Source organism: Oreochromis niloticus, linkage group LG4 (genome assembly GCF_001858045.2).
Source record: "Oreochromis niloticus isolate F11D_XX linkage group LG4, O_niloticus_UMD_NMBU, whole genome shotgun sequence".
Lineage (NCBI taxonomy): Eukaryota > Metazoa > Chordata > Actinopteri > Cichliformes > Cichlidae > Oreochromis > Oreochromis niloticus.
In genome coordinates, this window is record NC_031969.2 from 13512058 (window position 1) to 13536507 (window position 24450).

At 40.2% G+C, this 24450-nt stretch overlaps 1 protein-coding gene across 1 annotated transcript in view; it reads left to right on the top strand.

Annotated features, from left to right (window-relative positions):
- The window catches only part of mgat5b (alpha-1,6-mannosylglycoprotein 6-beta-N-acetylglucosaminyltransferase B), a 69563-nt gene that overhangs the window by 40619 nt on the left and 4494 nt on the right, over positions 1 to 24450 (top strand). Inside the window, exons 9-16 of the mRNA XM_003454025.4 lie at positions 6410 to 6541; positions 9180 to 9313; positions 10757 to 10887; positions 11660 to 11665; positions 14155 to 14310; positions 14499 to 14645; positions 14764 to 14880; positions 18783 to 18857. Of these exons, the coding sequence (XP_003454073.1) occupies positions 6410 to 6541; positions 9180 to 9313; positions 10757 to 10887; positions 11660 to 11665; positions 14155 to 14310; positions 14499 to 14645; positions 14764 to 14880; positions 18783 to 18857 (898 nt within the window). The remainder of the gene's footprint in view (positions 1 to 6409; positions 6542 to 9179; positions 9314 to 10756; positions 10888 to 11659; positions 11666 to 14154; positions 14311 to 14498; positions 14646 to 14763; positions 14881 to 18782; positions 18858 to 24450) is intronic.

Consider the following 24450-nt stretch of genomic DNA (forward strand, 5'->3'; position numbering starts at 1 on the left):
TGTACTAATGCGCGTACTGTTTGCGAGTTACAGTATCTTTGCACTCTCATTTCCACACTCCTAGGCCATTAATGCACTTAAATCCCTCTACTCTTCCCTTAAAGTTTCCCTGGATTTGCATATATCCAATTAAACCTCGGAACAGCAGCGGCATTAGTGTATGTATGAGGAGCAGACTCACATACAGCTCTGCACTCAGTCACTGTAATACATCTGCTCTCACATTAATGCATGTCAGTGTTACACTATGAGAGCCCATACAGGCCGTAATTCATACTGAAACTCCTGCAGTGAAATCTGGGAGATGTACTCATGCAAAATACCGGCGAGTGAAACCACACAAAGCAGTGTGCAAATATGAATCTGTGGCTCAGTATGTAGTAGCTGTTATATAGCGTAAAAATTAATGTCACGGTTTTAAGTCATGCTAGGAGCACGGTCCTGTGACAGCAGTCTTGTTTAGTTGACTAGTTTCCCACCACGTTTACCTCAGAGTGAAATATTTTGATTGTTGGCCTTTTTCGTGGAATTTGGTGCATATGTTCATATAGCCTACTTTAATTTGATTTAATTTTGATTATGGAGCATTACCCATTTCATTTTATATCACAAAAAGCGTGCAAAAAGTTATTACTGTTAGTGTGTAAAGATACTCATTTTCATGCTCTAGTGCATGCTCACGAGTCACTAGATAAAAGATGGAGTGAGCCACCGTTTCAGGCGAGCCTCGAGCTGGTGTGTTTTGTGTTTTGGCTGTCACCATGTTGGTGTTTTGAAACCAGGCGTGATAACCAAGAGGTGAATCTAACTGAGACCTTTAAAGACTCTGTCGCCTCTGTGGGTGATCGTGGCTCAAGAGTTGGGAGTTCGCCTTGTAATCGGAGCCCCGGCTTGGACAGTCTCGGTCGTTGTGTCCTTGGGCAACACACTTCACCTGTTGCCTACTGGTGGTGGTCAGAGGGCCCGGTGGCGCCAGTGTCCGGCAGCCTCGCCTCTGTCAGTGCGCCCCAGGGTGGCTGTGGCTACAACAAGTGTGTGAATGTGTGTGTGTGAATGGGTGAATGACTGGATATGTAAAGCGCTTTGGGGTCCTTAGGGACTAGTAAAAGCGCTACATAAATACAGGCCATTTACCATTTACCAAGACTCTGTACATGTGCACAGTTGAAACCCATTTTCACCCTGATTTACTCTGATTTTTGGAACTAAAAGGGATCATAATGTACAAAATGAGGTGGAAACTAGAATCTAAGTGCATAAACTCATCAGAAAAGCTTTTTCTAAGGTCAAGCCAAAAGCTTGTACTCTATATAATTGAACTATTGTTTGCAACCTGCTGGCCGTCAGAAAAAATGCAGGTATAAGACGCTCCAGCGCTGGCTTTGCGCTGGATAGCTAGCTCTGATAGCATGACTGTAAATTTTTAGTTATTTTTGATTATGATAGTTTACGCCATTAATGTGCACAGTAGAAATCTTTAGTAGAAATCTCGTTTTTACCTCTTAACAGTGCTGATCTTAGAACAGCTATCAAGTTTTGAGCGGCAACACAGATTTTTCTTTCTAATTATTTGAGTCTTCAGATTTCTTTTTTTAATTTTTAGTAACACAATACAGTAGAAATACAATATTAAAAAAATATACACTTCATGACCACATAGATTCAAATAAGAATGATACAAAATTCACTGTTATGGAGAAATGTTGAGGAAAACATCCCATACATTTATATGGAGTTTATTAGTTTCACAGTATTCTAATCTACTTAATGTCTTAAGTCTAACAAATAATGTAGATTCACAGCTCAGGAAGTGACTCGTTTAACTTCAGTTAAGTTCCTTTGTGTTTAGTTCCACTGCAGTCTGTAAAGCTCCACTTTTGGGAAGGTTGACATCAGTCGAGGCTTTTAGTCACACCTTGAAATGTTCCTTAGATAACCAGTCACATCTGCTTTTAATTATGATGATTAAAAAAAAAGTCTTAAATGCTGCACTTTTTATTTTGATTACACCTCACGCTATAATGGTCCACTCTTGCTAAAGCAAGAATGTACTGTATGCATGTGTACTGAGATGCCTCAGGAAGAAATTGAGGTCATTAGTTTCTCATATACATATGATGTTATACATACAGCCATAACCATAAACCCCATAGAAATGCATGAATATTTAGATTCATGGCTCCAGGGAAAAATGCAGAGAAACATTTGTGTGTGTTTTTTTTTTTTCTTCTCTTTTCTTTTTCTTTTTTTTTTTAATTACTTGGATTTTCATCAAAGCCACAGTGAAGGTCAGACATGAACTAACAGATAGTGTTCATGTCTACTGAACACATTATGACTCATAGCGCAGGAAAAATTTCAATTCATTTCAGTTTATTTATATAGCACCAAATGACAACAACAGTTGTCTCAAGGAACTTTATATTGTTAGGTAAAGCAACGATGCAGAGAAAAGAGGAGAGATGTAAGGAAACTCTTAAATCTATGCAGTAGAACTTCACTGCACTCAATCATTTCCTGTAGCCATTTAAGAAACATGAAGATTAAATTTAGTTCATTCCTTGTCCAAAAGTCCAAGCAATCTCTTTTAAAAAAGGGTCGACATGGTCAGTAACAAGGAGAGACCACTGAAAGAAATTAAAACAGTTTATTTGAAACTGTTTTAACTTCATCTGAGTAACTGTAACACACAGTTACTCAGATGAAGTTACACAGCACAGCAGATACCTACAGTGGTGGGAGGTGATGAAATGAAGTCTGACACCGAATAGACGAGCAGCCCAAACAACCAGCATCGCAGGCAGACGAGTGGCTGCGGATCTTCATGAGTGAAGCTGTGATCAAGCTTTATGTTGTCATTGTCATTGTGTGTTCGTCATGTATATAGACATCATCCTCAGCTCTCTCTTGACTTTCATGAATCTGTGAAATGCCTCACAATCTATTTAACATCTGAAAAGTTTACTTTATTGTACATTTGTTGCCTGATTATGGTTTTGGTGGATTCTATCCACCAGGCTGCATACTTCAATTGAAGGAGTATAGAGTTAAAACACAGCTTTAGTGAAACAGCCTTTTGTTTGTGTAAGCACCAACTTGCTTGGGTGTGTATCATCGACTGATGAAACTGCAGTTTAAGTATCGTTGGCTGACCCTTTCCTGCTCATTATTCCCGTCCACTGTTGAGGAACCAGCTGCCACGCTGGTTTCCACAAGGCTGCCGTGCTGACTAAATATGTTCTCTGTCCAAAGAAAGATCGATGGCTCTTGTTTTGCAGGTATTTGTGTGTGTATGTGTATGTGTACGCTGCGTTGTGCAGGATTTGCTTCTCAGCCAGGTAGTAAAGAATGGTAAAATGTAAGGTCATGGATTTGACTCCAACTGCTAACAATTTTTTTTCTCAAAGAAATGTTTAAAACTTGTTTCACCAGACCGGTCAGCCTTTTATTGGTACTTCAGTGGGTTTTTTTAGTGCCATTTTAATCACACACTGATCTTTAGAAATAGATTTTCATTGCTTTTGTTCACTTTGATGACGGGCAGGCATTCGTTCATGTTGGAAGAAAGAGCTTTGAGATGCTTATTATTGTTCAAATCTTAAAGATTACATTTTGCGTGTTTGCCATTGACCTTAGGTGGGCTTTAAATTAAAGGATTTTTATTCATTGGTCTTCACATACACATGCATTTCACTACTTCTGAGAAAATGTTTTGTGTTTAGTGCCGTCATATTGAGTTGTACAGAAGTAATTTATTGACTGACTGACAGGGGCGACTGCTTGCTCTGGTGTTTCCATTTTTCTTTTGATGGCACATAAAAGACTACTGGGTTTCTAACCTGCATCTATGTTCTTTTCATCTGTTGAGATTGCATTTGGAGCCAGAAGGCAAATACCAGTATGAAGACCAGAGAAATGACTGTGCCAGAAAAGAGTTCATCTTGGAGAACCACAGCAAAGGGAATCATGTATAAAACATAAACTGTCCTGCATCAACAACTGTTCTCTGGAAGTGATGATTATGCTGGAGCTTATCCTAGCTGCCATAGGGCGGTCAGACAGACAACCATTCACACCTCTGGGCAATTTTAGAATGACCAGTTAATCTAACCCCACTAACTGCATGTCTTTGGGAGTCTGAGTATCCGGAGAGCACCCACACAGACACGGGGAGAACATGCAAAACAGAAAGGTCAGATGGTAGATTCAAACCCAGCACCTTCTTGCTGTGAGGCAAGAGTTTTAACCACTGCTGCCCAAGTAGGCTTGTAATTTACAAAATAACTACAATGCTGCATCAAATCAAACCTGAAAGTAGGATTGAGAGTGGTGTAAACGCTAATGAATATTTTACTTACTTACTGAAAGTGAGACAGGCGCCCCCTTTAACAACGATCCTCAAAGGATGGCCTAAAACTAGACAACTCCCTGCCTTAAGGTAGGGAGTTGTAATCTAAATGTCACCATTGCATCACAGAGCTATTTAACCAAATAATGACTTAAATTTCTTTTAACATTTATCTATTGCAAAACAGCTAAAGGAGCTAGTTGAGGTTGTTTGAGCTTCTGATTAGGATGCCTCCTAAACACTTCCAAAGATTTTTTTTGGCATGTCCCACCGGGAGGATGCCCCAGAGCGATCCCAGGACACACTGGAGAGGTTGTATCTCTTGGCTAGCTTGGGAACAACTTGGTGATTGGATGGATGAAGAAGTGGCCAGGGTGGGAGAAATCTGTGATTGTCTGCTTCTTCCCCGCAATCTGGATAGATGGATTAGTGCTGCAGGACTGAGCATTAAAATGTCTGTGTATAAAATAGACAAGTTTTTGTCTCATTATGTTTTGTTCTCAAATATATCTGTCAAAAGTAATCAAAAAAAATCTTGTCTCACTGGACTGTAACAAATATAAAGCTGAACAGGATTATTGATGAATTCAAGAGACAAATGTGTCAAAACGTGATCTGATTACATTTGTAAGATGAATGGTTAGTTTTATTCTATTGTACCATTTCATTTTAAAAGATACATTTAGAATTATAATCAAATCAATCTTTGCTTTAAAGGTTTGGGTCAACAGAAGTTATGAATCAGGTCAGGGTAAACCTCCATGCAATTAATGTGTGTGTGTGTGTGTGTGTGTGTGTGTGTGTGTGTGTGTGTGTGTGTGTGTGTGTGTGTATGTAGTCTGGGATGAATATAGAATGCATACCCGAGTATCTTTTATACCAGAGTTTATTCTCTCAGCAAACTGCCTTCAGATGGTTTCATGTCACATTATCTTGACAGGCAGTGAGCTCTCTTTAGTATACAGATGATTTTACAAATCTTCACATCCAATTACACTTTTTCTTTTTTTTTCTTCTGCGCTGTTTTGTACTGTGGCGTCGGTCTTCAGAACTGCCGAAGTTTGACGAAATGGATCTTTCCTTTTGTAATGAAAATAGGCGCGCTTAATTGCTTTTTTTTCTCGAACAAAGTGCAACCTTGATCCCGGCTGAAAGCCGAGTGCTCTGAAGTTAGACGGCACTTTGTGATAGCAGACAACAAATTTACATCTTCTGTCTTTCCTTTTCCAAAAGGCTCTTTTGTAATTGCCATTCTCCGATTTTATTTAAGCCTGATTTTTGTTTTATTTATTTATATTCAGGCAGCAGATTTTTCATATCAAGGCTGATCAAGCTGCAGAATAGCAGAGTGACATTTAAAAATACAGATTTTACAGAAGGTGTGCACGTTAAGGCTGAAGGTAAAAGATCTGAAGCCCATCATCATCATGAGCATGGCAGATTGCACATGTGTAATGCAACCACCCTTTCATAGGTGTCGAATGAATGTGGTGTTTGCTTTGGGTAATATGTGTGTTTTTTGTGTGTGAGCTTGAACAAGCCTGCAGACAAACTGGGTGGCTCCCCCACCGCGAGACGTTGCTGGCTGGTAGTGCTAAATTCTTTGTTGTATGCTTGAATAGCTGTGCCGTCTCAGTGAGAGCACTGACATGCTTCACGACGTGATTGGGCTCTTTCATTCACTCTCTCTTCCTCTCACTCGCGCACACATCTTTGGCGTCTTATAAGCTCTAAGTTTCCTCTGCAGGAATATTACTGGAGCTGCAGTGCTTTCTGGGAGCCGGCTTCTTATTATTTTTTGATTAGTTTAGTTAGCAAGGATACTTTAACACAAAGGAGAATTTCAGAGAACTGAAAGAAAAAAAATACATCACAGGAAAACCTATTAAAAGAAGGCAACATTGGGAAACATTTCAAACTAACTTATCAGCGGAAGAAATGCTGTGGTTAGCTACAGGACCGTGTTGGTGAAATGTCCAAGACTTTATTTGTCCCAACTCTCATGGGTTTGAATTTGTTTGGCTCAGTGTGATGATGAAAGCCCATCTGACCTGTGTGCAGGTTTTTGGGTGTACCTCCAGGAAGAGGAAGCTGCCCACTGACAGGACCTCTGCCCTTTGACCTGATCTACACAGACTACCATGGTTTGCAGCAAATGAAGCAGCTCATGGGTCTTTCACTGAGGAAGCACAAGTCAGTTCTTTATGCTTTACTTTTCTGTGTCTATCAAAATATTAATTTCTGTTTATTTACCAAGATCTGAGGGCGGGCGGGTGGTGGTCTCCTGTTGGTTAACAGAAATTTAAACGCCGATCAAGGAGCCCCGGGTTCACTCCCTACAGTGGGGGAAATAATTATTTGATCCCCTGCTGAAATTGTAAGTTTGCTCACTTTCAAAGAAATGAGCAGTCTCTAATTTTTATGATAGTTTTCATTCAAGGACAGAGACAGAATATCAACGAAAAATCCAGTGAAAGTTAATTACATAAAAGTTATACACCAACACGGGCAAGACCAAAGACCTGTCAGGGCTGGAATGAGCTACAAGAAGGAAGAAGCTTGGTGAGAAAATGACAACTAGCGTGACTATTTGGAAATGTGGAAAAAACCCCAAATGATCATCAATCACCCTCAGCCTTGTGTGTACATGCACAATCTTGCTTCTTGGGGTGATGATGACCATTTGAAAGGTGGTGGATCAGCCCAAAACTACCCCGGAGGAGCTTGTTATTGATCCAAAGGGAGTTGTGACAACAGTCACCAACGTTGGTAACAAACTACGCTGTAATGGACTGAAATCTTATATCACGCACATGGTTCCCCTGCTCAAGAAGGCACGTCAACAGGCCCATCTTAAGTTTGGGAGTCAATTAAATGACTTAGACTTGGGAGAAAGTGCTGTTGTCAGATGAAACCATAATCAAGCTCGCTGGCATGAACTCGACCTGCTGTGAAGAGAAATGCAGAGTATGGCTCAAAGAACACCATCCCCACTGTCAAGCATGGCGGTGGAAACGTGTATGCTTTGGGGCTGTTTTTCTGCTAAGAGTACAGGATAACTTCACTGTATTGAGAGTTCAAAACTGGATGGAAAATTTTGGATGAGAACCTCCTCCCCTCAGCCAGAACACAGAAGACAGAACAATGACCCAACAAAGGAGTATCTAAAGAAGAAGCACATTAAGGTCGTGGAGTGGTCTAGCCAGTCTCCAGACCTTAATCCATTAGAAAATCTGTGGTGGGAGCTGAAGCTTTGAGTTGCCAAGCAACAGCCAAGAAATCTAAGAGATTTAGAGAGCTCCTGTAAAGAGGAGCGGACCAAAATCCCTCCTGAGATGGTTACAAACCTGGTGAGAAACATTTTTACCACTGTGCTGGCCAACAAGGGTGTCTTCACCAAGTACTAAGTCATGTTATGTTTGGGGATCAAATACTTATTTAAATTACATGCAAATCAATTTATACCTTTTATGTAATGATTATTTATTTATTTATTTTTCTGAATTGGTTGATATTCTGCCTATTTCCATTAAAATCAAACTGCCATAAAATTAGAGACGGCCCATTTCTTTGTCAGTGACAAACTTACAAATTCAGCAGAGCATCAAATGACAGTAAATGCAGTTGGTAAAGTTTTCCAGCTTTGCAGCGCTGAAGCAGACACGGTATACAAGTGAATCCTCTATTTTTAAACTAAACAGGCGATAAAAAAACTTTCAATGCAAATTGCAAATTTCGTCACAAAATTGATTAATGAAACAAGGAAACAAAAACAAAACACTCAGGCTATAGTTGTATGTAAATGATGACAATCATCTGGGCTTTTTCATCCCATATTTTACTCAGAATGCATAAGAGGAAAAGAGTATTGTATTTATAAAATAACTGGGTAGCACCCAGACACATTTCACAGCAATGAATGTTGATTCTGCTGCATTTTGCGAATTCTCAAATACACCAGCTAAAGCCTACGCTGATTCCAGTCAGCATCAGTTCAAGGTTGGCTGATCGACCAATAGTCCTCTCCTGACAAAGTGACAGGCCAATACTTTGATTGCCTCTCCAGCCCTGACACTGATTAGAGATGCAAGCTATTGATAAAACGTCTCCAATTTCATTACATCGAGCTGCTTCTTCCACTTCCCAGTGTGAATATTTACACCAGATAAAGTGCTGATGACTAATTTTCTCCTCTTAAGATTGTCATTGTTAGCTAAATGTTCTATTTTAGTTTGATCTTAGAGGACAATAATCATTTGATGTTTTTCTGTTGATGCAGTCAAAGCGGTGTAATGTTTATCCACTCACTGCTGCTTTGACATTATCAGAGAGAACCTAAAGCATTTTCTAGTCAAAGCCCTGCACATGGAAAAAAAAAAGCCTCGCCCTAAAATTTATTTCTTTAGATTCTGGCCAGGATGGACCAATACCATATCATGATCTGTTACAGCAGCGTGTCCTGTGGTGGCTGTAAAACAAGTCTATTATTTAAGCTCCTATTGTCTCACCTTGAGGCGTGTGCGATCTCTGCTTATTAGGGGTTAGGGCTGGGGACGTGGACATCTATCACCACTGACAGTTTTACAAACCAAGACTCTGATACCCAGACTGTGTTAGAGATCTCAGACTAGCTCCCATAACTCAAAATTAGATTTTTTTTCTTCATGATAGTTCATGTTTCTCTAGACTCGATCTCACTGTGTACACATGTGCCATTCTGGCAAAGTAAAAAGGCTAATGTATTGTTTTTCACTCAGCTAGAGGAGACAAATAAATGCAAGAGACAACTTTGTTCTAATTCAGGCTAATTGTATGTCTTATTTTGTCCCAGATGCCACATAAGAGTGATTGATACCTTTGGTACAGAGCCTGCCTACAACCACGAGGAGTATGCAACTCTGCATGGCTACAGGACGAACTGGGGTTACTGGAACCTTCATGGGCAGCAGTACATGACCATGTTCCGTATGTGGGCTGCTTGTTTCTCTACGATCTTTGTTCTCACTGAGATTGAGAATCTAAAGTCAACGTCTGCTTTTCATTTACAGATGCTTTAAGTTGTTTTGATGCACATATGTGTGTGATATGTACACTCATGAACCCTTTATTAGATACACCTGTTTACTGCAGAATAGCTAATCAACCAATCACATGGCAGTAACCCTACTTGGACTTTTCTTCACAACCATCTCTAGAGTTTACGGAGAATAGTCCAAAAAAGAGAAAATATCCAGTAGTTCTCCAGGGCAAAATGTCTTCCTGATGCCAGAAGTTAGAATAGAATGACTAGATTGCTATGAGCTAATAGGGAGGCAACACTAACTTAAGTAACCCCTTGTTATACCCAAGGTATACACAAGAGCATCTCTGAACAACACATCAAACCTTGAAGCAAATGGGCCCACAAAAGATGCCCCTCCTGTCAGCTAAGAACAGGAAACTGAGGCTACGCTACAAAAATCTCTGGGGAATGTTTCCAGGACCTTGTTGAATTAATGCAGTTCAGAAAGCAAAAGTGAGCCGATCCCAGTACTAGTAAGGTGTACCTAATAAACTGTCCAGTGAGTTAATGTTTTAAACTTAAAGTGCGAGAACACTGTGTGAGCTAATAAAGGCCTCAGGCTGTCACAGGCGAGCCTTTACAGCAGCAGGCAGGAAACTAATCAGTACAGCTGGGCCTGCACAGATGTGTAATGCCTCCTGTGTGGGATGCACACAGACACACACACCCGCAAAGACCCAAACATAAAGGTGCAAAAACACAAGCACTGACACGCACATTCATGACACTTTTGGTGAAAATTGTAGCAAAGGAAACTTTCTGATGTTTGTCTCCAATTAATTCAGTGACAATGAGCAAAACCGACTGTAGCCAAAACACTTGCTGTTATCACAAAGTCTTACACCAAAAGATGTCAGCTTTAATTGAGTTTCTGAAAAATACAGTTTCTTTGCAAATCCCCGCTGCAGTAGACTTCCTTTGTGACTGCTAGCATTCATGCTGCTTGACTTCCTGAAAGCGGACAGCTGTGGGGACATTATAGCAGCGGTTTTGTGCAGCTTACTGAAATAATGAAGTTGCACTGTCATCATCGACCGCGCAGATGTGACTCATCAAGTCGCCCGATCAGGAGTTAACAGCGTCATACAAGAAAAGCATCCTCAACCCCAGCGAGTGCACCATTTCCTGCGTTTCCCTTTAGTCCACCAGATTAATGTAATACCAAATTACTGAGAAAAACAATGAGCTTGGCTTCCCCTGAATTCCTGCCACGCTCTTTTGTTCTGTACTTCCACAGAACCACGAATCTTCACAGCAGCTGCACTTTGGCTACCTTTTTTTATTTTTTGACTCATGTAATGAACTTGAAACACTGTATTGCCAATTATTTTGTTTGTCCTTGGCAGCCCACACTCCAGACAACTCTTTTATGGGTTTTGTGGCAGAGGAGCTGAATGAGACAGAGAGACTGAATATTCAGAAGAACAAGGTTAAAAACATGGCTGTTGTATATGGCAAAGAAGCCAACATGTGGAAGGTCAGTATCTCCAGCACAAGCATCAATACACAAATAGCAAGCAGGAGGAGAAAAAGAATATTACATCTTGATTCATACCATGTAATAATTTTTGTTCCTAAATGTGAAATATTTAAACCCAAGCATATTTTACACTGTATACTGGAAGTGCTTCAGATTTGATAAAACTCCAAAATATGATACCTTTTTAGAACCTCTAAATATCGCTTTCCTTTTTCTGTGAAACGCCCACTAGGTTTTACATTTCCTGCAAACAATTTCCTCCTCCAGGAATCGGGCCTTAAGTGTGATGCTGCAGGAACAATAGCTTTTGTTTAGAGTAAATTTTCCCTCCGAGCTGCTGCCAAGGCTTCTCCTTCTCTCTGTAACTTTGAAGCGTGCTGCAGCCTCCCTCAAGGTTTGTTTTACTTGAGTCTGGCTGCAGCTTTTGTACCTACACTGCCATGGCGCTCCCTGTTTTCTCAGAACAACTTGAGTTGCAGTGTAAGATTTGTGAAACAGAAAGATTGCTGTGTAGGAACCAGTAGTATTGGAATCTCCCGAGACAGAGAAAACCCCCTCATTGAGATCAGCCTCTTCCTCCAACTCAATTTTGAGGTTCACTTTAGAGAGTTGGACTTCTAAAGGTTCTATGAGAAGAAGCTTGACTAATGCTTTGCTATTCTTTTTGCTCCATACTGTCCTCCCTCGTTTCACTTCTCCCCTGCTTGCTTGTGGTGTCGCTCTGTGCTGTTCTGTCATCTCATGATGCATCTTTGATGGCTCCACACAGCTTCAAGTAAGTAGACCTCCTTTTTACTTAACTCCATGCCAAATTTAAATCAAGTCTTCTTCCTAGACTTTATGTTGCCAAAAGTTGCTGTAAAGGAGCCATTTCTGCAGAAATCATTTCAAAATGAACAACGTCAGTAAATAGTGCTGTGCAAAACTTTCAAACCAGCCTGCATTTCTTTAGAATTTGCTAGGAGAACAGGAAAGTGACTTATTGAAACAGGCAACCATACATAGCAGTACAGTATATAAGGCAAAGACAGAGGCTGAACAAGTCTTGAAAGTCAATATTTTGTATGACTGCCTTTATTCTTCAATACAGTCTAAGCCCTCTTTGGCAGTCTTTAGGAAGAGTTCTCCAGGCTTCCCGAAGGACATTCAAAGCTCTTCTTTGGATCTTGGCTGCTTTTTGTTCTCTTCTCTGTCAACATGATCTCACACTGCTTCAGTAATGTTGAGGTCCAGGCCTCTGGGGAGGCCAATCCATGACTCATAGTCCATTGTTTGTTTTTCTCTTCAGGTGTGCTCTTACTGCATGATGGATCGTGTCTGTGTTAATAATTGCATCAGTTCCAATAAGATCCTTACTGGCTGAAATGCAGGCCCAAACCATGACAGAAGCTCCCCTGTGTTTTACTGATGGCTGTAGACACTCACTGCTGTACCTCCTGACCACATCCTTATATACTGATGATTTTCAGTCCAGTTCTTGTGTAATTTGACACTGAGACCATTTCTGATGAGGCTTCAGTGAACAGTAGATGAATCAACAGATGTCTGTGTGTCTCAGGTCCTGTGTCAGGTCTCTGCTGGAGAAAGGACATGACTTTCACATACTCTTCGTAGTTTTATTTAGCCTGCAATGCCTTCTTTTGTCCTCTACTTGTCAAGTTTCATCAGCTTTTTTTTTTTAAGGACACTTTGCACACCATGTTGAGTTTTGCCTGCTTTTTCAGTTAATAGCTGTTTGGAAATCACCCTGTTATCACTGCATTTTTTAATTCAGTTAAAGAAATGGGAACAAATTATGTGTTTATACAACCGGCCACCAGTAACAAAAGACATGATTTAAAATTGGTTGTTTGCCAAGTTGTCTATTATGTTTAAGCACAACACGGGTCCATCCCTTGATTTAAGTGCGTTTTTTATGTTTCAGTGATTCAGAGATCATTGTTAAGTTGCTTAAAAACAAAATATTGTTCTGAAAATGATCAGCTACAAGGACTGGACTGAAAATAAATTACAAGGCAGCCAATGTCCAAAGAAAAACTTTGAAAGACCTTCACAAATCTTGGAGAACTATTGCTCAATAACACAATAGCACAAGAAAGCCTGGCGCCTTGAAAGCAAAATGTAAAGAAATATTGGGTTGCTCAGGACCTTTGTATATTACTCTAATCTCTTCCAATATATTTTAAACATGCAGACACATGCAATATACCATCCTATGAAATTCATCAATTTAAATTTGAAAAGAATAAAGAACTGAAGTTTTGTCAGTTCACTTTATTTTGTAATCGGGACAGCCGGTCACAGTTTGAACTCTGCAGTTGTGAGCGAGAGATTAAACCGCAAACCTTTTCATCTTTCAAGTCTGCAGGCTTTGATTTTTTTGATGGTTATTATTTTCACTTTCTGTAAAAGGAACTGTTTTCATCACCTCATTGCTCTAAAAAAAGAAAAAAAAAAAGCCTGGAATGAATAATGAGCAGTAACACTTAGTTGACATTTATAAATGATTTATGCCTCAAAGACATAGCTTTAGTAAATTATTCATAACATTCCCTCAGAAAAAAAACTTTTTGAGATAAACCAATTGAGTTTTTCTCAATAAAACGATCCAAGCAAATTATCCCCACGGGCAAACTCAGAGGATACAGTACGCCCTGCTTTCAGTCTTTCATGTTCCTTTAAAATTCCACAGGTACAGAGTGATTTTTAGTTGCCAAGGTGACGGTGTTAGTACTAGTATGGAGAGACTTGGCTCATTAGTCTGCTTTTAGCAGCCTCATTTCCATCAACCAGTACTTGTGCTCAGGTTGGGGTGTTACTCTAGACGCTGTAACACATCCAGGTTTTAGGCTTACCTTTTCCAAGCTGCTGTGTGTAATCGTAAGGTCGTATTTGAGTGATTTAAGGTGTGAAAAGTATTTAGGCATGACATCTTAGCAGAGGATGTATGTACTGTACATTTAAACAAAAAACCCCAACAAAAAACAACAAAAAACCCCCACAATTATACAAAGTTTCTAAATATTCAAAAAAGTTACAGGGAATCTTATAACCAGCTGCAACGTGTGCCGATAACAAAGCTAAGTTAAAACTCAATAAAATGGATTTGAAGGACTGTGGGGAAAAAACGCTAATTTAAATGCAAATGCAGTTCACCCACCTTTTTTTAGTGTTTGCACAGACAAATTCATAATTCATACATTCATTTTTCATTTCTTGTCTTAGTGCTTAGTTCATTTTGCTTCCTTCGTGTTTGTGTTCAAGGGTAAGGAAAAATTTCTGGCAATCCTGCACCGGCACATGGAGATCCATGGGACGGTGTACTATGAGGCGCAGCGTCCCCCAGAGGTGCCCGCCTTCGTCAAGAATCACGGCCTGCTGCCTCAGCAGGAACTGCAGCAGCTCCTCAGAAAGGCCAAGGTGCGCTTCCAATACCGACGCGTCTAAGCTCTGAAAAAGCGTCAATGTTTGCGCACAGTTTCTGTGTCCCTGTGGACTGAAGAAGGCTTCCTGCTTTTGTAGAGTTGGAAAAAGGATTGATCTGATCAGGGTGTGAGCAGCTGTGTAAACACTCACAATCTGCTGATCTTTGTTGTTTTCCTGACTAGTTATTCATCGGATTTGGCTTCCCGTACGAAGGTCCCGCCCCTTTGGAGGCGATAGCCAACGGCTGCATCTTCCTGCAGCCGAAGTTTAACCCTCCTCACAGCTCTCTCAATCACGAGTTCTTCAGAGGGAAGCCCACATCGAGGGAGGTAGAAACTCACAATGTTTGACTTTTTAAAAATATACAGAAGACAGTAATGCTGTCTGATCTTAGCCATGTTTATTGCCATAAAGATTATTAATGTACTCCACTTGTGCCTCCCTCAGGTATCCTCTCAGCATCCCTACGCGGAGCAGTACATTGGCAGACCGCATGTCATCACTATTGACTTCAATAACTCCGAGGAGTTTGACGCAACCATCCGTGAAATCATGAGGATCAATGTGCGTTCATTTTTTTGTGGATGTGTGTGTGTTTGCCATCCAATCTTAACAGCACTCATTCAACAAAATAATGGTCTTCTTATATTGTAGTCCACCACGGTACTCACTGCTGCATAATAGCACACTGAGGTGAAAGTATAATTTACTCTTGCACACTTCACAGTGGGGTTTGACCCGCTTTTGAAGCCCTCTGAGTTTAATAGAGCTCTTAATCATGGCATCCGACGTTACAGCAAAATGCTTAGCTGGCTCCCGCTCTGCTCTCCACACTCCTAATTGCTTGAGATATTGAGCGGCTCAGTAGGTAAACTGTGCCCACACCTGAGTTTACGTGGCAGCGTTCCAGAGGGCAGCCCCACAGGCAGTACGCATTGTCCACAGCAGATCTTATTAATCAATCGCACTGTGCTCAATCTGTCACCAGAACAACACAGAGCTACTGCCAAGCCTCTCGCAGTTCCAAGACTCATGTGTGCCTCTACCTGCCAGGTGTGTTAAGCAGACCTTGTGTTTCCTGCTGATAGAGACAAAATGAAGTACCACTTGTGGTATTGGTAAATGCTTAAGTCTTAAGGGAATGAAAAAAAACAACACTAATCACACAAGATGAGGGAGTTTCGGTTTAAATTTTGAAAGCAGAAAGAACAGAGGAGAAAACAGTGGAAGGTTTTTTTTGTTTGTTCGTTTGTTTTTCACCCTCTACATATTTAATAAGACACGGGTCGAAATGGAAGTTAAAAAAAAAGTTATTTTAAAGATGAAGGAATGTAAAGGATCTTTTTACTAACCTATCAAACAAAACAGTTTAAGAGAACTTCAAACTGTTTCGTAACTTTTTTAAAAGTGTGGTATTTTGGGTATTATACTTGAATCAGATTTGGAACGCCAATGCGGTTTTCATGTCCTTATAATGCATATGAAGTTAGTGCCAACAGCCAAGCGTGAAGACTGAAAAGCAGGTTGGCTCTGTCACAAAATCTGCCTACTAACACCTCAAAAGCTCATTTATTAAGACATCACATCTTGTTTGTTTTTATGCACGCAAAAGCCAAAAATTGCTATTTTTCAGTGATGGGAAGCAGTAACATCCCCCACTGGTTGCCTGGCAACAGGTCCCTTTGTTCACATTGATCACCCCCCCCCCGATAGGTGGATTTTGCTCATTAGACAGAGCCTCACTTGTTGTTTGCACCTGTTTGAGTCTTTTTGCTAAGCTTAATAAACAAAGGGGTGGTAGCTTCATATTTATTACACAAACAAGACAGTCGTGTAGGGTTTCTTATTTATGAAGTTGTAGATCCAAGATGTGCATTTGACAAAACACTGACCCTCCAACTTCAATTTAGTTTTTCATAATGCTACCGTCACGCTAGAGAAAAGAGTGGTTGAAAACTGCTCAGCAGCTAAACATATAGAATTCTTGATGAAATTGTTGAGACCACTCACAGTCAGGTCTGTGATCAGTCTGCAACCGAATGTGGTCAATTACTTGCAATGATGACACTATGGTGATTAACTGGGATAAAATGGGGAAAAATAACAAACCTGTTTTCAGCGATATACACGGAAATTCACATAGAGATAGAGATAGAACATCATAGATCTAAAACAGATATTCTGAAATTCCTAAACTATGGAGATGCTCAGTAACAATACTTTCATATAGGAATAAAACCAGAATACAACTAGCTGGCAACCAGTCATGTCGAGTCGCCTACTGCAAAGTGATGGATTGCAGAGAAGTTGAGCTCATTGGCAAGTATTTGCAAACTTTTGCCTGATAGTAATCGGCATTGGCATATTTGGAGACGGGTTCCCTCCCACCAGTCGTGCAATCACCTTGTGATTGAAAGTGACTCTGACAGCAACTCTCTGGGCCATTCTTAGCCACAAAGATGTTGCCCTCCTATTTTTATTCTTTTACTGAAGCAGTAAGGGACAGTCACATAGTCTAGGTTTGGTGAGTAGGGAGGTTAGGGAGCGTTGATTGTTTTGGTGTATCCAAAGCCCCCTGGATTTTTATTCTGCTGTGACGAGCTGCCAAGTCAAATTGTTTTCCGCTCAATGCTCGTACTCTCATACAGCTCAAGATGCTAAATTAGACGTGTTCATTTACAGTGTGAAAAAGCCACGGTGCGCTACCCTATTAATGTCAAAAAAATAAATGAATAAATAAGCAGGGAGCTCTTGACCTGATGTGCTACTGTGCACTCTTTCAGTGAAAACAGTTGTTTGGTCTCCCAGTCATGGCTGTAATTGCGGCTCCTGTTAGCAGTGTCAGGTCAGTTTGACATAAAATTAAATTTTCGCGCCCTGTGAAAGTTTGAGATAGACGGTAAAACTGCAGACACACACGTACAAGTGGCTAAAATAGGACTTAAAAAAGAGCAGTCAGAGTGCAGAGGTGCACTAGGAGATGACCTGAAAAGGGAAATTGAGTTCATCTTAAATTATAATTAGTTACTGTGTTTGTAAAAGCATTTCCTTGTAATACAATTACTTGGATAACTCTTCGGTTCGTGCAGAGTTTAAGCTCAGTGAGATGAGTCTGAGTGTAAAATTAGGCACGCTACATGTGTAGATGGCATTTAGTGTGGCTCATCTGGTTGTGTAGATTACATATTGTGAGTTTACTTGCACTTATTCACAGACGGCTCAGTGCTTAATGCTTTTTAGGGGTCTGTTCATATTCCTGCAGCTCATGTTATGGATTTAGATAGCTTAAAAAGCTGCTGGCTAAGCTTTAATGTTACTTTAATAGTACTATGCCTCGTGGAAATGAATACTCAAATGTCTGTGTGTGTGTTTTTTGTCCCGTCTGTACCTACTACCAGCATAACTTGCCTTGCAGATAAGCCATCATTTTATGTCACTTCTAATGGTGTGAAATGATGAATGTTGCTGCCATTTTTTTGAGACCAACCGCTTCAGTCAGTTTAGGTATATTAAATGTGCAGTCACATAAAGAATGTTTCCTACTGTTGAATTCAAATCACACTTTATGAAACTTTTTTTTTTTTTTGGGGTCCTCTCCGACTCGGATTCTATTATGTAAAGATGCCCAAAAGGCAAATTGCATTGCGGAATAGCTGATGAGGTGCCAGATACATTTCATTAAACTCAGATGAAATAAAGTAATAAGAGAGCGCTAAAAGGAACACAACGCTAAAAGGAGCCATTTATCAATTTAAGCCTGAGTGCTTTAGTGGCCTGATGGTAAACAGTGAGATCTCACTTCAGATACCACGGGGAGACATTTTGAGAGGTTTCTACACCAGGGGTACCGGCAGGATCTGTTCTGTCCCGATATATTTTATAATTAGTCACGTGTTCAATCCACAGTCACCCTCAAAAATGCTGTTATTGATATAAACACCGTCTCCAAAGATTCCAACCTACAGTCATTATTCCCAGCAGTTCCCTATGACCCTGCCTGCATCAAATATGAGAAAGAAGGGAAAGCTATTGATCAGTGTTCACTTTTGAGTTTTTATGCATGGCGTGCCTTAAAAAAACAATCTGACAGTGACTGACAGGTCTTTACGGCAACACTATTAACTGCACCCAAAGGATCCAGAAGTCACCAAAACAGCCGTCTCAGTGCCGCGTGACCTGTGGTCCGACGTCAGTTTAATCCATTGTTTGACATATTGATGTAGTCATCACGAAAATTAATGAAATCAATTTTCAAAGCTGTCACCTGTGATGTATTAGGTCGTTGATTTTAATGCGAGGCTCATGCCGTGATATAGGCCTTTCACAATTACGCTAATGAATGTGTCAACTGTGATTAACTATCAGATGCTCGGGGTCCTGTAATTACTACGACTTGGCTTTGCGGCCATGCCCGCGCATGCTCTTGTCCACTGTTTGCTCATCTGTGCACGCACGTGTGTCTGCAGGTGGAGCCGTTCCTGCCGTACGAGTACACCTGTGAGGGAATGCTCGAAAGACTCCACGCTTACATTCAGAACCAGGTGGGTCGCTCAACATTTGAATCGTGAAACGTGCTGGCACGAAGCTTAATAAATCTAAGAGCAATGATTTAATGGTGCACGTGGCGCCTCCCAGCAGTTTGCTTTTTTGTGAATAGATGTGGGCTTGAACCACAAGATTCATTGTTATGTGTCTGGCTCAAGCCTTATGGCTCTCATGGTGTTTATAACAGACACAGGCAGTAATTTATTACTGTTATACTTAAAGGAGCACTCAGAGAAGGCAACTCCACCCTGCAGTGCAAGGGCTATACTGAAACTCTGATGTTTTATCATGTTTTTATTACAACATGCTGACGTCAGCCTGTTTTTTTTTAACATTCTCTAATTCATGTGACTCTGACCTTTGACCTATGACCTTGAAGCATTACATACTAAAATGGTGAATTTTATTATCTTTATCCTTATGATTGGAGCAAAATTGGCTGTAATTGGCTTCTATAAGCTGTAAAAACTAAAGACTTTGCAGTGTCATTGTGGCATCATAGGGCGTCCTATCCAAAAACTACATTGTGTGTTGAACAGCTCCCTCCAAACACTGTTATATGATATATTACTCTGTATGGTTTCTTGAAATGTTTTTTCCAAGATCAACGTTGACCTTGGCCAGTTGGTCAGCCAACCTAGGTACTCATGTCCCCCAAGGCCTAGTATATTGATGATAAATATTGAACACGATCCATAAAAAAAATTGGGGTAATATAAAGTTTTTACTGATTTTCACATTTGTTGTAAATTTCTACAGCTTATCATGACCATTTGGATCTCTTGCAGCCATAGTCTTCAGAAAGTTAGGGTATTGATCGAAAGCATTCAGGGCAAAAGGAAAATATTAATCTTTTACAAAACAACACATAACATGGTAATCACACAGCTTTAGACTAGCTAGTAAGCGCCTTTGTTTTTCCACATTTGTGTATAAATGTGAGTGAAGCCTAAGAGACCATTTGGTCCATAATGACTGTGTGAGGATAAAAAAAAAAAATAAAAAAAACCCCAACTTGACATCTAGTTGACCAAACTCTCTTAATTCCTCTTGAAAATGGAAATTAGTTATGTGGGAACTGTGCCAATTGCTATTATACAGTCAGTCAGTTAAGTGTTATCACCTGCACATCCTCTTGATCAGGTTGTGTTGATGATACGTCAGTGAAACCACAAGAAAACTGAAACATGGAACAAGTGAACATAAAAGTTCTAATTGTTGCGAGACCTCCCTTAACGTTTTTGATATTGAACTTGTTTTAACACCAACTAAGGGTATAGAGACAGTGAGATGAAGGGACGAGAAGCCCAGTGTCACTCAGGGGAATACTCTGTAATATTATATTTTCTTTATGATTCAAAAGTCAAAAAGACAGAGGATGTAAAACTGAACAATAAGCGCTTTGTTCTGGGCTGTAAACGGATGTTTTGTAAAGTTAGTTTCAGTAGTTATTAATATGCACTGCATGATGTCATTGTAGAAACTATATAATGCTTCTGAATACATATAATCCATTCATTAATTAATGCTACTTATTAGATATTTTAATAGATTACGACCTGTTTTTTTATATCTATTATAAATCAAATATGGCTGCTAATGCAGTGTTTTGATGTATCAAACAGTTTTATTTAGAGTCAACGTTTGTTTGCCCTGAATTTATATGGATGTGACAATAATTATTATCACATTCATGAGTATGTTGATGCTACTGACAAACTAAAGGCACACATGTGTGCAGTGTTGGGAAATGCCTCAGAGGACTAATCTGACTATATGTGTGTATATACTAATACATAAGAATGCAGGAGTTTTGCCTGCATGCTTGATAAAGGTCAGATGGACTGAGATGTTCTAGCTTATTAAAAATACCAGCAGTAAGTGAGACAGCATGCAAGAGTTCTGCTTAATAGTTTTCATGTCCACCTTTCAAAGTGTGTCTTAATAGAGGTAAATTCAGTCCTAGAGTGGATTATGGCTGGGGAAAAGAAGCGTAACATTTAAACACAAGGTTAAGAACAGAAAGGATGCGTTTATTCAATTCTGCTCATCGGGTCAATCCCCTTGACAGAAGAAAGGAATTAAGTGGCTCTCATGTGAAGCTCCAGAGGAGCGAGCTCACTGTTGCATTTTAAATCTTTGTTCCTGAGCCAGTACATTTTATTTTCATTATATTTTAATTTTTCCAAGTATTTTAGTTATTAATTCAATCTATTTGAAGAGATGTATACACTATATTGCTAAAAGTATTCAGTCTCTCATCTACATCACCGAATTCAGGTGTTGCAATCACTTCCATGGTCATAGGTTTATAAAATGCACAGAGGTGGCAAACTTCTGCAGGGGCAGTCACTGCAAAGAGTTTCATGGAATGCGTTTCCATGCCTGAGCAGCTGCATCTAAGCCTTACATCATCAAGCACAGTGCGAAGTGTTTGATGCAGTGGTGTAAAGCACACCACCACTGGACTCTAGAGCGGTGGAGACGTATTCTCTGGAGTGATGAATCACACTTCTCCATCTGGCAATCCAACAGATGAGTCTGGATTTGGTGGTTGCCAAGAGAACGGCAATTGTCTGACTGCATTGTGCTAAGTGTGAAGTTTGGTAGACGGGGATTATGGTGTGTGGTTGTTTCTCAGGAGTTGGGTTTGGCCCCTTTGTTCCAGTAAAAGGAACTCTTAATGCTTCAACATACCAAGACATTTTTACCAGTTCATGGGGAAATTTTTGGGGATGGCCCCTTCTTGTTCCAACATGACTGCACACCAGTAAACGAAGCCAGAAACGTCCATAAAGACATGGAAGAGTGAGTTTGTGGAAGAACTTGACTGGCCTGCACAGAGTCTGTGCAGAGACTCCGAACCATGTATTCTCTTCCAACATTAGTGTCTGATCTCACAAATACACTTCTGGAAGAAAGGTTTAAACACTCCGAAACCATGTGGTGAGCATTCCCAGAGGAGTTAAATCTGTTATAACTGCAAATAGTGGGCCAACATCCTAAAAAACCTTATCGATTAAGAACCGCATGTCACTCAAGTTTATATATGTGTGTGTGTGTGTGTGTGTGTGTGTGTGTGTGTGTATATATGTATATATATATATATATACACACACACACACACACACACACACACACACACACACACACACATAAACTTGAGTGACTGCAAGCTCAGTTTTTTTTTTTTGCTTATATGCAGTGTAGTTGATTTCTAACATTTGCACACATCAAAATGAGAAATGAATGATCACCATGTGTTTAACTGTATTTTTGGGGGTATTACTGCTACTTTCAAGTTATTTTTAAAAAGAAAATCATCTGAAATATTAACACACACCCACACACACACTCTCACTCTTATATGCAGAATGTTTACAGATGTCGTTGTCCTCAGTCAGATCTGTCATGTTTTGATGGTTGGTATATTGTCTGGCAGTGGCAGGTTAAGGAAATGTGTTAGCCTCTGTTCTGCTCTGACACCCTCTCTTCCCCGCTGTCAGAAATAATACACACACAATAATGTACACACACACACACACACACACACACACTCTCACTCTCAACATGCCGTGACTGACTGAGACTGTGACTAGCCGCCTGGTGTGTACAAGGGCAGACTTCCAATCAGGCTCTCCTCCCTGTTCTGCCACTTTCCTTAAACCTTTTCTTTCCTCTTTTCCAATTTTATTTCTAACTCCTCAAGTTCCACACATCCTTTAGCCTCATTTTTCTACTTTCTGACCAAAACCGTCACACTCGTTATCTCCCACTATGAGTACCTCTCGCTTCTGTTTGCTCTAGCAGAGCTCTAGCCCCTCTGTGACCCTCATACAATAAAGTTTGATGGCAGCTCGCAATTTTTTTTTTTCTAAAAATGTTGCCTGTGTGATGACACAGCAGGGCGCAAACACACACACACCCGCCGGTTACCTGGTTATTCCAGTTGCTTGTTATTGCAAGTATCTCATCAGCCAATCACATGGCAGCAACTCAGTACATTAAGGAATGTAGATGTGGCCGGGATAACCTGCTGAAGTTCAAAGCGAGCATCAGAATAGGGAAGGAAGATGATTTAAGTGACTTTGAACGTAGCATAGTTGTTGTGCCAGAAAGGCTGGTCTGAGTATTTCAGAAGCTGCAGATCTGCTGGGATTTTTCTCCACAGCATCTCTTGACTTTACAGAGAATGGTCTGAAAAAGAGAAAATATCCAGTGAGCAGCAGTTAAATGCAGTGAAAATGCCTCATTGATGCCAGAGGTCAGAAGAGAATGGCCAGACTGCTTCAAGCTGATAACAAGGCCACAGTAACTCAAATAATTGCTTTTTATAGTCAAGGTATGCAGAACACACAGCACGTCAAACCTTGAAGCAGATGGGCTACAGCAGCAGAAGAAGAAAAATTAGAAAATAGAAAAAACAAATGTTGGGTTTTGATTTTTGCTGCAACATTCGAAGGTTAGGGTCAGAATTTGATGTAAACAAATAAATAAAATAAATATTTTTTTATTTATATAGCACCTTTCAAGACAGAATCACAAAGTGCTGCACATAAGATTACAAGTCATAAAAAGATTTAAAAAGACTAAATAAAACAGGCAAAAAATTAACCAAAAGCAGTTTTAAAAAGGTGAGTTTTGAGTTGTTTTTTAAAAACAGCTACTGAGTCCACAGTTCTTAATGCTTGGGGGAGAGAGTTCCACAGTCTAGGGACCACAGTGGCAAAAGCTCTGTCACCCTTAGTCCTCCTCTTAGTATTTTTTATAGCAAGTAAGCCCAGATCAGATGACCTCAAAGACCTGCTAGGGACATAGGGCTGTAGCAGATCAAAGATGTAGGCTGGTGCCAGTCCGTGCACAGCTCTGTAGGTCAAGACCAGGATCTTAAAATCGACTCTAAATTTAACAGGAAGCCAGTGTAACTGAGATAACAACGGTGTCACATGTGAGTACTTGGAGGATTTTGTCAAAAGCCTAGCTGCAGCATTTTGCACAACCTGCAGACGATCCAGAGAACCTTTGCTAAAACACATAAACAGCGAATTACAATAATCCAAGCGTGACGAGATAAATGCATGTATAGCAATCTCCAGTTCAGATCGAGATAAAATCGAGCTTAGCCTAGCCACATTTCTTAAATGATAAAAACAAGACCGAACCAGAGATTTCACATGCCCATCCAATGTGAGACTGGAGTCTAAGGTGACACCTAAATTCCTGATAGAGGATTTAACATAGAGTGAGAGAGGACCAAGGGCTTTCACTATCTGCGATAGAAATCTATCAGGGGCGCATACGAGGACTTCGGTTTTCCCCTCGTTGAGTTGGAGGAAATTTGCAGCCATCCAACGTTTGATCAAATCTAAGCAATCATTCAGACACTGAAGCTTAGATAAATCCTCGGGCATAAAAGAAATGTACAACTGAATATCATCAGCATAACAATGATAAGAAATGTCCTCAAAAGAGCCCATTATATGCTGGAGGGGAAGAAGATAAATTAAAAACAATAAAGGCCCCAAAACTGACCCTTGAGGGACACCATAAGTAAGGGAGGTAGAGGATGACCTAAAATCGGAGACTGCC